Consider the following 13,891-nt stretch of genomic DNA (forward strand, 5'->3'; position numbering starts at 1 on the left):
CAAAAACCATCAGTAACCTATTAACTGATAGTCATCGTTTCTTGCGTTTGTCTTGATTTTTTTCTACTTTCTAGTATTATTACTTATCTTACTGATTGCATATCCTTTTACCAAAAAAAGGGTGTATTTAAAATAAATGTTTTCGCCTAGCCTGAAATATAAGCCTTTTTTTAAATGCTAATTGTAATATGTTACTGTGTGCCATAAGTAACAGATGTAATGCATTAGCCTAAATAATTAATTATTAGAATTAATTACTTTTCCCTTTAAAAAAGTAGGGGACTCTTAATTTCTATTAAATTTAAGTGCAGTTATTTCTGTTGTAATTGCATTAAATACTGTATAGACTAAAGAACAACTCTAAATGAAACAACAGTGGATTTAACAATAAAATGTAACATCTAATGTTAAAATATGTTTTTAATGTAACCTTCTCTCTTTAAATACTTTGGTAAGGTCAAGACTCCTTTATGCAGTTTTATATTATTGATCTGAAAACATTAAAAATGCAGTTTCATGTCTATCCTTGTATTCTTCAACTGATCAAGGCTGATACTGGATTTAGAAAGTAATAAGCTATACAGTACTTTTACGAGAGAGTAATTAGTGCAGTAATATATTTTTATTGTGTGACATTAGTCATGTGACCAGATTACATGATTATATGATACACCATAATGAAATGCAAAGCAATCTAACAAGAGATACAGCACAATCCAGAAATAGAAATAATAGTATTGTAAATGAACTTGGATAAGAGAGATGCATTACAAAAATGACAAGAGAAGCTGTGTGCATTAATATGTGCATGCATTATAAGGATCATTTCAATGTGTGAGAGGAAGCGTCAGATCTCTGTGTTTCACTCTGTGGATGAATACTGTGGGCTGATCTGCTTCAGCTTCTCCATGACAGACTCGTACAGCATCTTACGTTCATCCTCTGAGAGTGAAGGCGGATTGATCTCCAGAAACTTATACGTATCTTCAGACTGAATGCTGAAAACACCTTGTGCACTTCGACAGGATCCACCAAATTTCTTCCAGTCCTGAAAGATTAAAGCCACAGAAGATTAATCACTAAACATCTTGTCAGAACACACTCATTAAATCACACACCTTCTCACTCATTCACTATTCCCTACATAGCGAAAGCAACATCATTCACTATATGGGGAATAAAAATGACTGCGCAAATGATAATGTGGATAATAGATTGATAATATAATAGTACAACTCATTATTTATTCTGTTTAACATATTTAATCATTTTATTCCTTATTAATTTACAATAATTTAGCATACCAGATGGTCACTTATACTGAACATAAAACAAAAGAAAAAAAAAAAAGCAGGACATTTATTCTGTGTTCAGAGACGATTTCAGAAATACAGGTCTTCTGAGATAGACAGAATCTTCATCCGGAATTAAAAAGCATTATGAAGTAACCACAATTTGGAATTTTTATATTTTAATAAGCTATTATTTATTTATTATAACATAAAGAATAGAGAGTTATTCCCATCAAAGTTTCTTTAAATGTGAATACTAATTAAAGGTGTAATGTTACCTCTCTTGCTGCTTCAATGGAGGTCAGAAACTCCTCCTTCAGGTCATCCAGGTCTTCAGTGAGATTGTCCACAACAAGGGTCTTGTCTTTCAGTGTGTCCAGCAGAGATAGCACTCTCTCCCAGAACTTCTGAAGCTGAACCAGAATCTGCTTGATTCGAGAAAGACACTTCTGAACCTCCTTCAGGTAGACGATCACTCCTGGACAAACAACATCAGATGGTTTTGAGTTTAGACCATTTAAACTTGATTTGGTGGAAATATATAAAGCATGATGTGTAGCATTTTCAATTCATACTGGGACACAGAAACATCAACACAAACTAAAACAGAATAGAAGACGTGACTGTAGAAGTGTTCATGGGAAAGTCTCTCACCCTGCTTCATTCTGTAACGGCCCAACTCCTTCTGAAGTTCAGTCAGACGGATTTTGGTTGTCCAATCATCTTTATGTGTTCTTATCTTCTCTTCAAGCTGGGCTATTTCTTCCTCCAGACTCTTTATCTTTAAAGTTTCACCTAGTTTTTTTTCTTTTATTTTCTGTATTTGAATCACATCAATGGCACACATTGCCACACTTTGGATGTGTTGTTCATACCTGAATACGGTGCATCAGATAAATGAACACAGTGAATGGACTGATAGTCCGAGCTGTACACATGTGTTATATACTGTACAGTATGCATCAATGTGGGTAGTTGCTGATATTCTGTGTGGTTCAAGATTTCAGAGCTGCACTGCTCACACTGATATTCATCATGTAAGCTATTAAGACTTTTAATGTATATAGATTTTTTTCAGTTTTATCCCAAATTACTTTGTAAGTGTAAAAACTGAGTGTAAAACTCAGTTATGTTACGCTTACAATTAAAACTTCAAATTTGTATTTGCTACCATGTATATTCTGAAAACAATTAAAAACCTAATTCTGTGCAGTTTTGCTCTTCAGTGAAATGCATCTTGCTATAAGGATGTTAAGAGATTAAATAACAACAACGACAACATGTTTTTTTTTTTTGTAAAATAGTGAAATAGTCTCCATGATAATGTTTTCACCTCTTCACCACGGAATCCACAGGTTTAATGATGTCATCAGTCCATGTTCTGATTTTCCCCATGTATGACATAACCAAAAGATGTTTGTTCTTTTCAACGACTTTCGTCAGTATTGGGAACAGAGAGGACTCCAGGTTGGAACTCGTGCCGAAACACTATGAGAAAACAGCATTGTTTATTTTTGGGTTATTTTGGTTTTCTTTAGTATTTATATTTGTATATATTGGGTTGGACTGAGAACTTGTAAATATGTACACTGCTGGACTCTTGGATTATCGGTGCATGTGTGAAGAAAATCTAGTTGCCCCCAAAAACATGGCGTTGATGATGAGAACAGTAGGAGATGAGCCTGCCCCAGATATGCAACCGCAGAGAGATGCTGCAATAGTGATGCTTGATCACCCGGACGGGCCACAGCGGACAGAGCTACAAGATATCCTCCATCAGCTACCGTCATTATTCAGGCTGAGGCCTGGATGGACCAAGCTCATCCAACAAACCTTACACCACACTAAACCGTCTCCCTCAAGAAAGCAACCAAACAGAATCCCTGAATGAAAGTGAAAGTGACTGACTACTTGTCACAGTGTCTGGGTTGTGTTCCCTGGGTTTCCACTAGGTGTCCTCCTTTCTCACGGTGTCTTTCTCCTTATCACTTCCTGTTCCCTTATTTGGTCACCTTCCTCCTGTTTAGTAATTGATTGTTCCCCACCTGTCTCCTGTTCCCTCATTCTCCTTCTGTGTATTTATACCCGGTCTGTCTGAGTCTGTGTTACGGAGTCCTTGTTTAATGTTTAGAGTTATTCATGTCCGTCGCTTCTTGCCTTGCCTTGCCTTGCCTTGTCTTCGTGTCTTGTTTATGTTATGTTTGGATATTCTGGTTTTGACCCTGCCTGGACTGTTTACCCCTTTGGATTACCCTTCAAATAAACATCATACCTGCAATTGGTTCCCTCTCCTGTGTTATCTGTAACCCCGAACGTGACAGAAGGACTCCTTCACACTAGGAACCAGCGGTATGTCTGCTTATGTCTCCTACCCAGCCACAGAGCGGGAGAGGAATGGATTTGAGGGAACCCGCCTGGTGGTTTTCCGGGGGACCAGGGGAGGTCGCCGAGGAGGGAGTGGTCGAGAGGAGATTCAGCACTGCTCTCAACCATGGCCTCCCTTCGACGCGGGGCTCGCGTGGGATGGATCAGAGCCACCGTCTCACCATGGCGGACGGAGAGTGGAGAGGAAGCGCACGTCTGCCACGGTGGCGCCACAGCCCATGATTGCCGCTATTTCAGCGCCACGAGGCAGGATGGACGCCAACACAGCACCACAACACAAGGTGATCACCAGTCCAGCGCCACGGTGCAAAATGGCCGCCAGCTCAGCGCCAACGCCCAAGAAGGCCGCTGACTCATTCTTGGATTATTTCGCTACGCTGTCAAAGATCTTAGAGATTCCCAAGACTGTTCACGTCACAGCTGTTGAGCCAGCGCCACAGCCCAAGATGGTCGCCAGCCCAGCACCACCGCACAAGATGGCCGCCAGCCCAGTGCCACAGCGCAAGATGGCCACTCACCCAGCGCCAATTCCCAAGTTGGCCACCGGTCCAGAACCACGGTCCAAGATGGCCGCCCGTCCCGAGTCATGGCCCAGAATGGCCGTCAATCAAGCACCACAGCACAAGATGGCCGCTAACCCAGCGCCAATGCCCAAATTGGCCACCGGTCCAGCGCCACAGTACAGGAGGGCAACCAGCCAAATGCCACAACCCAAGATGGCCGCCAGTCCAGCACCACTGCCCAAGATGGCTACCAGCCCAGCGCCACAGCACAAGATGGCCGCTAACCCAGCGCCAATGCCCAAATTGGCCACCGTTCCAGTGCCACAGCCCAAGATGGCCGCCAGCCCAGCGCCAATGCTCAAATTGGCCACCGGTTCAGCGCCACAGCCCAAGATGGCCATCAGCCTAGCGCCACAGCACAAGATGGCTGTCAGTCCAGCGCCACGGCACAAGATGGCCGTCAGTCCAGCGCCACGGCACAAGATGGCCGCCAGTCCAGCGCCACAACACCAGATGGCCGCCAGCCCAGCACCACAGTACAAGATGGCCGCCTGGCGAGAGTCATGGCCCAAGATGGCTGCTTGCCCAGCGCCGCTGCACAGGATGAGAGTCTCAGCGGACCCTCCGGAGTCGATTCGGGTGCCAGTGAACTCTCCAGAGTCGAGTCAGGTGCCAGTGAACTCTCCAGGGTCGAGTCAGGTGCCAGTGAACTCTCCAGAGTCGAGTCAGGTGCCAGTGAACTCTCCAGGGTCGAGTCAGGTGCCAGCGAACTCTCCAGGGTCGAGTCAGGTGCCAGTGAACTCTCCAGGGTCGAGTCAGGTCCCAGTGAACTCTCCAGGGTCGAGTCAGGTGCCAGTGAACTCTCCAGGGTCGAGTCAGGTGCCAGTGAACTCTCCAGGGTCGAGTCAGGTGCCAGTGAACTCTCCAGGGTCGAGTCAGGTCCCAGTGAACTCTCCAGGGTCGAGTCAGGTGCCAGTGAACTCTCCAGGGTCGAGTCAGGTGCCAGTGAACTCTCCAGGGTCGAGTCAGGTGCCAGTGAACTCTCCAGGGTCGAGTCAGGTGCCAGTGAACTCTCCAGGGTCGAGTCAGGTCCCAGTGAACTCTCCAGGGTCGAGTCAGGTCCCAGTGAACTCTCCAGGGTCGAGTCAGGTGCCAGTGAACTCTCCAGGGTCGAGTCAGGTGCCAGTGAACTCTCCAGGGTCGAGTCAGGTGCCAGTGAACTCTCCAGGGTCGAGTCAGGTGCCAGTGAACTCTCCAGGGTCGAGTCAGGTGCCAGTGAACTCTCCAGGGTCGAGTCCGCCTCCCTTGTCTTCGTGTCTTGTTTATGTTGTTTGGATATTCTGGTTTTGACCCTGCCTGGACTGTTTACCCCTTTGGATTACCCTTCAAATAAACATCATACCTGCAATTGGTTCCCTCTCCTGTGTTATCTGTAACCCCGAACGTGACACTACTAGCTCCCCTAAAAGCAGAAATTGAGACAATGAAAGAGTTGGATGTCATTGAGCATCCCACTGCTCATTGTACCTAAAAAAGATGGATCGCTGCATGTCTGTGTTAACTTCCACAAGCTGAATGCCCGGTCGAAGTTTGATGCCTACCCTATTCCAATTGATGACCTGTTGGAGCGGATAAGGCAGGCCCGGTACATCACGACACTGGACCTGTGCAAGGGGTACTGGCAGATGCCCCTCGGCCTGAACTCCAAGCCTCTCACTGCCTTTTATAACATCAGTTGGACTACACCAATTCACCGTTCTTCCCTTTGGTCTGCACGGTGCACCTGCCACCTTCCAGCGACTGATGGACCAAGTACTTCAGGGCAGTGAAAAATGGACAGCAGCCTACCTGGATTATTATTATTATATTCAGCCATAACTGGGAGGACCACCACTGATCGACTTACTACAGAAAGCAGGGAAGAACCCTGTGAAATGGACCCATGCCTGCAAAAGACCATTCAACTCCCCGAGAGGGAAAATGTGTTCATGACTTCAACCAGCAGTTCCTGGAACAGCAGGACGTCTCTGAAAGGGGATTGGAGAAGCACTGGCCCAAGGGACTCTGGGGGCAAATAAGCCTTTGGTGTTTTTGAGCAGGAAGCTATTGCATAGCAAGCCCAGGTACTCAACAATCGAAAAGGAGTGCCCCACAATAAAGTGGGCCCTCGAAGCTCTACGATTCTCCTGGGGCAGGAGTTTGACCTGGAGACTGACTATCGGTCACTAACCTGGATCTACTTCATGAAAGACCACAATGCTTGAGTGACTCAGTACTTTAATATCAGCAAACTTTCAGTCAGATTTCAGTCCAAAATCAATGTGACGTGCACTTTTCTATGTATTCGTACATGTGAGAATCAATGGTATTTTAGTGTCAATGACATCAATGCGACATGTTCCCAATGTTTAGTAAATCATAGAAAGCCAGAGTTTTGGCAGAGAGGAAGATTTTCAATTAATAACTTATTTATGTGGTCTTTGGTACTTTCCTTTTGGCTTTTTGGCATATTTGGAAATCTAAGCAATTCTTCCAGCTTGCCGTTCTCAAGAGAAGGATTTGGACGTCGACTGGTGCTCTATTATATGTTAATGACATTAATTAGGCAGCCTTTGCAAGGCGAAGATCTGAAACCATTCAAGAATTTTTTTATTTTATTTTTTATCTAAAAGAGAGGTGTACTCATGGAACCATACAATGATTTCAGTTTTATTTAAATTAATTGTGCAGCCCTAGGCCTATGGAGGGAAATGAAAGACATTGTAATATTTGTAATGACCTGTGGAAACCATAGGTCACTATAAACTGTATGTCATTTTATGGAAAACGGCCTCATTAAGATTCTTCAAAAATAATAGTATACAGGTTTGGAAAATGATGTTAGATTGAAATAATTCAAGACAGCATTTTTATAAGCTGGACACGACTGATTGAGATTGCAGGTAATGATGAATTCAGTCTCACCTTCATAATAACAGCCTCAGAGCATCTGAGCAGCCGGTGTGTTTCAAGAGCTTGTCCTCTGATCAGACTCTCCAGGTTTGGGAATTTACCCAGACGCAGGTAACACAGATGATAGAGAAGAGTCGTTCGCTCCGCAGACTGGAGAAGATCCTGAGGGAACTCTAAAGTCCATGCTGAATCTGAGAAACCAAACATTAGTGATGGTTTTATAACTATCTTCAGGCTTGTATCATGGGTGAACTGGGTCAGAAATAAATCTAAAATATCTTGGATTCTAGTTTTCACAAAAAAAATCATCTTTTACAGTAGCTACAATGTTTCGTTTGTGAGTTTGTGAGTGCCTCTCAGCATTTCAATTAATTTAAATATCTTACAGTTTTTCTGAACTGCTAAAACACATTTCTTAAACCATCACTCGTTTTCTCAAAAGCTTAAACACAAATCCAAATACTCAAACTAAATTCACGAAAACCTCTGGCTCTTCCATCAAATTCAAACAATCAATGCAAAACCATTTCTCTTGCACTCAAAATCAAACGGTGCTCTCAGATCACATACACATGTGTCAATAAAATAAACACTACAGTGCATTCATTAGACACTGCAAAGACAAATGGAGAACACAGCATCCAGAACATTACAGAAAAAAGTACATTGTATTGAGTAAGCAAATTTTGCAATTCTGTAAAAAAGTATAGTAATTGCAACTACGGTGATTATATTGTATAGGCCTACTGTAAGAATATTGCACTGAATATTGAATAGTACTGGATGTCTGTATATATTATAAAATATCTATAAATCACAATTCATTTAGGGCTAGGAGTTTATATGAATGCATGTCTGAGGGGAACTTACTCTCTTTGCAGTGCAAAATGCAGTGATTGTCTTTAATTTTAAATGGAAAGTGCACAGACAAAGCCTTTGTTTGTTTATATGAAGAGATTTCTTTTATTTGTGTTACTTATGTATCTCATTTGGGGCTTGTTTTAAATTTTCGATTTAGTTTTGTTATTTACATTTACATTATGTAAAAATTTTAAAGTCATTTAGCAGATGCTTTTGCTCAAAAAAAGAAAGAGAAGAAAAAAGAAAAAAGCTCTGGATCTGCCTTGAACTCTACCTCATTTGTAAGTCGCTTTGGATTAAAAGCATCTGCTAAATTCCTGAATGTAAAGGTAAAATAAAATAAAAAAGCGTACAATACCAAATCAAATGGAAACAATATAATTCAACAATTTACAGCTTCCTGGCATCTGCAGCCCAGGATCAAGCCTTTTTCTGTAAGCTCTTTTTCTTCCTCCTGTGTGTATCACATGAAATGGAAAGACACAGAACTGTTATTTTAGGCTGAATTGATGAGTTTAAAGTGTTTCTCACCATTGCTGTGGGCCATGGTTTTCAAGGTCTCTGAAACTACAGAAAAACATAATCAACCAACAATTAGAGGTAACACTGTACAATACAGTTTCATTTGTTAACTACATTCATTTGTTAGCTACAATAGTTTATGTGAACAACAAACAATTCTTACTCTGTGAAAATTATCTTTCAAAGTTGTAAATGAAAAAAAATGTAAAATAAAAAGATTGGAGCACATTTTACTAGCAATTTATGAGTAAAAAAATCTTTAATTCAACATTTTCAGTTAATCTCAGCATTTACTAATAAGTTTTTAAATTCAAACATTGATTAGATGTTTAGATAGTTTACTGTAAACTAAAATGAACATTGACATTTTTATTGATGCATTTTCATTTAACATGAACTAGCATTAATAAAAGTTAATGTATGCTAAAAAGGAAAAAAAAGTTAATATTTTAAATATTCAAAATATACACACCTCTTTGAGACCAAAGTCCTTTTGAAACATATTCTATGGTCGTTGTTGAGACTATTAAACTAAAAAACTATTAATTTCCCTTGATGTGTATATAAATACATTATTAACTTTCTAGGCCTCTTCGTTTAGAAGTCACACTTGGCTCCTTGGTGTTCAAAGGTTCTCTTTTTTCCAGGAAAATCAATGTAATACATTTTTGTTCAGTAATATTTTCCAATTAATATTTCGAATTTTGAGGGGATTTTATGATACTATGTAATATCTATAAAAATGTAATAATCTTTATTAGAATTAATATATTTTATTTATTTAATTATTTATTCATTTTTTTTCCAATAAATGCAATATTTCTCATTAATACCGAGTGAAAGCATTTAAAAATAAATTGTTTTGAAGTGAGAATTGTGCCACATCTGGGGGCATTAAAAAATAAAAAATGTCATTGTGTAACCCTTCTGTATAGCTGCCTATTTACATTTATACAGAGGCTTTTTTGGATTCCCATTGTTTTTTAGACATAATTTCTTCATTTTATTTGATTTTACATTTAGGTATATATAACGATATTCTAAAAGAATAATTTTTGTCATGGTTTTGATATTTTAGGTTAGATAAATATTAGGTTTTACATTATGATTACAATCAAACATTAAAATTTTTTAGAAAGGGAACACATGGGAAGCATTTTTGCATACTCAGATATCAGGAACACCTGTTAGGCTAAAATAAGTACAAACACAATAATTTTCAAACAGTAATCACCTGATCACAAAAGCACCTGCTGTGTACAAACATCTGACAGACATCTTTAAGATCTCAGTTTTATATACATTGTAAATTATAAACATCTTAAAGACATCTAATAAACATTTATTTGACATCTGATCTATAAACGTATTGCAGATCAGCAAAAACTCAGAAAACACACGTCTTGCAGATGTAAATGCAGACGTCTCTGTTATATACTTGTGCGATCAGGGAATAGAAGAATACCCTAAATGTGATATCAAACCAGATCATTATGGACTGAGATGTATTTACTGTTATAAATATCTGTCACAAAATCGTGTCTTGAACATTTATATAATATCCTGAAAGGAAATGTTGCTCGACTTACTTGCTTGACTTGATGTGGTTCAGTTTCCTCCGTCTTTTGCATGCATCCTTTTTAAATCACGTGGTGTTGGTAAGTTTCACAATGTATCACCTGAAACAAATCTTTTTATTTGAAACTACATGCAGTATGAGCTTCAACTTCTCCAAAGTAGCCTCTCCTTTCTTCAGATGCTTTAAGCACACTACTTACATTTTTTTGTAGTGCATAATCTTAATTATTAACAAAAACAAAAAACAAACAAAAACAGAAAAAAAAAAAAACAGCGGAAATGTCTACACTGAGTTTCGTTTTATTTATGTGACTGCGCTACAAGTTCGAGGAAACCAAGAGGACTGTTTACATTGTCAAAATACTCTAGATTTAATACTGTCACATGGAATTGATGTTGATGGTGTTGAAATTATTCAGCCAAGTGATGATATCTCAGATCATTATTTAGTTTGGTGCAAACTTCATATAGCCAAAATTGTAAATTCTACTTCTTGTTACAAGTATGGAAGAACCATCACTTCTACCACAAAAGACTGCTTTTTAAGTTATCTTCCTGATGTATCCAAATTTCTGAGCATATCCAAAACCTCAGAACAACTTGATGATGTAACAGAAACTATGGACTCTCTCTTTTCTAGCACTTTAAATACAGTTGCTCCTTTACGCTTTAGGAAGATTAAGGAAAACAGTTTGACACCATGGTATAATGAGCATACTCGCACCCTAAAGAGAGCAGCCCGAAAAATGGAGCGCAGCTGGAGGAAAACAAAACTAGAGGCATTTCGTATTGCTTTGCGGGAAAGTAACATATCCTACAGAAAAGCATTAAAAACTGCTAGATCCGATTACTTTTCTTCTCTTTTAGAAGAAAACAAACATAACCCCAGGTATTTATTCAATACAGTGGCTAAATTAACGAAAAATAAAGCCTCAACAAGTGTTGACATTTCCCAACACCACAGCAGTAATGACTTTATGAACTACTTTTCTTCCAAAATCGATACTATTAGAGATAAAATTGCAACCATTCAGCCGTCAGCTACAGTATCACATCAGACAGTGCACTATAGACCCCCTGAGGAACAGTTCCACTCATTCTCTACCATAGGAGAGGAAGAATTGTATAAACTTGTTAAATCATCTAAACCAACAACATGTATGTTAGACCCTATACCATCTAAGCTCCTGAAAGAGGTGCTTCCAGAAGTCATAGATCCTCTTCTGACTAATATTAATTCCTCATTGTCATTATGATATGTCCCCAAAACCTTCAAACTGGCTGTTATTAAGCATCTCATCAAAAACAACCACAACATGACCCCAAAGAACTAGTTAATTATAGACCAGTCTCGAATCTCCCTTTTCTGTCCAAGATACTAGAAAAGGTGGTATCCACACAATTATATTCCTTCTTAGAGAAAAATGGTATATGTGAGGATTTCCAGTCAGGATTTAGACCGTATCATAGTACTGAGACTGCTCTTCTTAGAGTTACAAATGATCTGCTCTTATCATCTGATCGTGGGTGTATCTCTCTATTAGTTTTATTGGATCTTAGTGCTGCGTTTGACACAATTGACCACAACATTCTTTTGCATAGACTTGAACACTATGTTGGCATTAATGGAAGAAGCATGGTTTAAATCGTACTTATTTGACCTCCATCAGTTCGTAGCAGTGAATGAAGATGTATCATATCGATCACAGTATGGAGTACCTCAAGGCTCAGTACTAGGGCCGCTACTCTTCAAGCTTTATATGTTACCCTTGGGAGATATCATCAGGAAACATGGTGTTAGCTTTCACTGTTATGCTGATGATACTCAGCTCTATATTTCTACGTGGCCCGGTGAAACATACCAATTTGAAAAACGAATGGATTGCATAGTCGATATAAAAAACTGGATGACGAGTAATTTCTTACTGCTAAATTCTGAAAAAACAGAGGTGTTAATTATAGGATCTAAAAACTCTGCTTGTAATAACCTAGAACACTGTCTAAGACTTGATGGCTGCTTCTTTGTCATCACTTAGGAAGCTAGGTGTGCTATTTGATAGCAAGCTTTCCTTAGAAAGCCATGTTTCTAGCATTTGTAAAAATGCATTTTTCCATCTCAAGAATATATCTAAATTACGGCCTATGCTCTCAATGTCAAATGCAGAAATGTTAATCCATGCATTTATGACCTCAAGGTTAGATTATTGTAATGCTTTATTGGGTGGTTGTTCTGCACGCTTAGTAAACAAACTACAGCTAGTCCAAAATGCAGCAGCAAGAGTTCTTACTAGAACCAGGAAGTATGACCATATTAGCCCGGTCCTGTCAACACTGCACTGGCTCCCTATCAAGCATCGTATAGATTTTAAAATATTGCTTATTACTTATAAAGCCCTGAATGGTTTAGCTCCTCAGTATTTGAATGAGCTCCTGTTACATTATAATCCTCTACGTCCGCTACGTTCTCAAAACTCAGGCAATTTGATAATACCTAGAATATCAAAATCAACTGCGGGCGGCAGATCCTTTTCCTATTTGGCGCCTAAAGTCTGGAATAACCTACCTAACATTGTTCGGGAGGCAGACACACTCTTGCAGTTTAAATCTAGATTAAAGACCCATCTCTTTAACCTGGCATACACATAACATACTAATATGCTTTTAATATCCAAATCCGTTAAAGGATTTTTAGGCTGCATTAATTAGGTAAACCGGAACCAGAAACACTTCCAATAACACCCTATGTACTTGCTACATCATTAGAATAATGGCATCTACGCTAATATTTGTCTGTTTCTCTCTTATTCCGAGGTCACTGTAGCCACCAGATCCAGTCTGTGTCCAGATCAGAGGGTCACTGCAGTCACCCGGATCCAGTACGTATCCAGACCAGATGGTGGATCAGCACCTAGAAAGGACCTCTACATCCCTGAAAGACAGTGGAGACCAGGACAACTAGAGCCCCAGATACAGATCCCCTGTAAAGACCTTGTCTCAGAGGAGCACCAGGACAAGACCACAGGAAACAGATGATTCTTCTGCACAATCTGACTTTGCTGCAGTCTGGAATTGAACTACTGGTTTCGTCTGGTCAGAGGAGAACTGGCCCCCAACTGAGCCTGGTTTCTTCCAAGGTTTTTTTTTCCATTCTGTCACCGATGGAGTTTCGGTTCCTTGCCGCTGTCGCCTCTGGCTTGCTTAGTTGGAGACACTTCATCTACAGCGATATCGTTGACTTGATTGCAAATAAATGCACAGACACTATTTAACTGAACAGAGATGACATCACTGAATCCAATGATGAACTGCCTTTAACTATCATTTTGCATTATTGACACACTGTTTTCCTAATGAATGTTGTTCAGTGGCTTTGACGCAATGTATTTTGTTTAAAGCGCTATATAAATAAAGGTGACTTGACTTGACATGTCGCTTAGATGTACGAGCCTCATCGGGCACTTCTTGACTGGAGTGAATGAGAAAACATAGTGTAGAAAGCAAACCAGCTCTCTACACTTCTAATAGACATTTTCTAATAGACATTATTTTAAAGGGGTCATATGATGCGATTTCAAGTTTTCCTTTCTCTATAAAGTGTTATAAGCTGTTCGTGAATAGATAAGATCCCTAAAGTTGCAAAGACTAAAGTCTCAAACCCAAAGAGATATTCTTTAACAAAGTTAAGACTCATCCACGCCCCCTTAAAACAACTCGTTTAAACACGCCCCCACATCTCTACGTCAGGATGTGGGAAGATTTGCATAACATAAGATTTGCCCAAATGTTCACACAATGTTC

General features: G+C 39.8%; 1 protein-coding gene across 1 annotated transcript; it reads right to left on the minus strand.

Moving 5' to 3' along the window:
• Positions 1-607: 607 nt before the first annotated feature.
• LOC132115792 (uncharacterized) lies at positions 608-8,541 on the minus strand. The gene is made up of 6 exons (XM_059524192.1): positions 8,525-8,541; positions 7,145-7,323; positions 2,626-2,780; positions 1,947-2,167; positions 1,571-1,770; positions 608-1,048 (listed from the first exon to the last, which is right to left on the minus strand). Exons 1-6 carry the CDS (start codon positions 8,538-8,540, stop codon positions 863-865), a joined length of 957 nt encoding a protein of 318 aa, XP_059380175.1. The 5' UTR covers position 8,541; the 3' UTR covers positions 608-862.
• Positions 8,542-13,891: the final 5,350 nt, after the last annotated feature.

This window comes from Carassius carassius, chromosome 35 (genome assembly GCF_963082965.1).
Source record: "Carassius carassius chromosome 35, fCarCar2.1, whole genome shotgun sequence".
NCBI lineage: Eukaryota > Metazoa > Chordata > Actinopteri > Cypriniformes > Cyprinidae > Carassius > Carassius carassius.

Coding starts and splice junctions, on each gene's coding strand:
- LOC132115792 (XM_059524192.1), bottom strand. Junction 2,168..2,625: donor GTGGATTCCGTGGTGAAGAG/GTGAAAACATTA, acceptor CACCGTATTCAG/GTATGAACAACACATCCAAA. Junction 1,049..1,570: donor CCATTGAAGCAGCAAGAGAG/GTAACATTACAC, acceptor TTAATCTTTCAG/GACTGGAAGAAATTTGGTGG.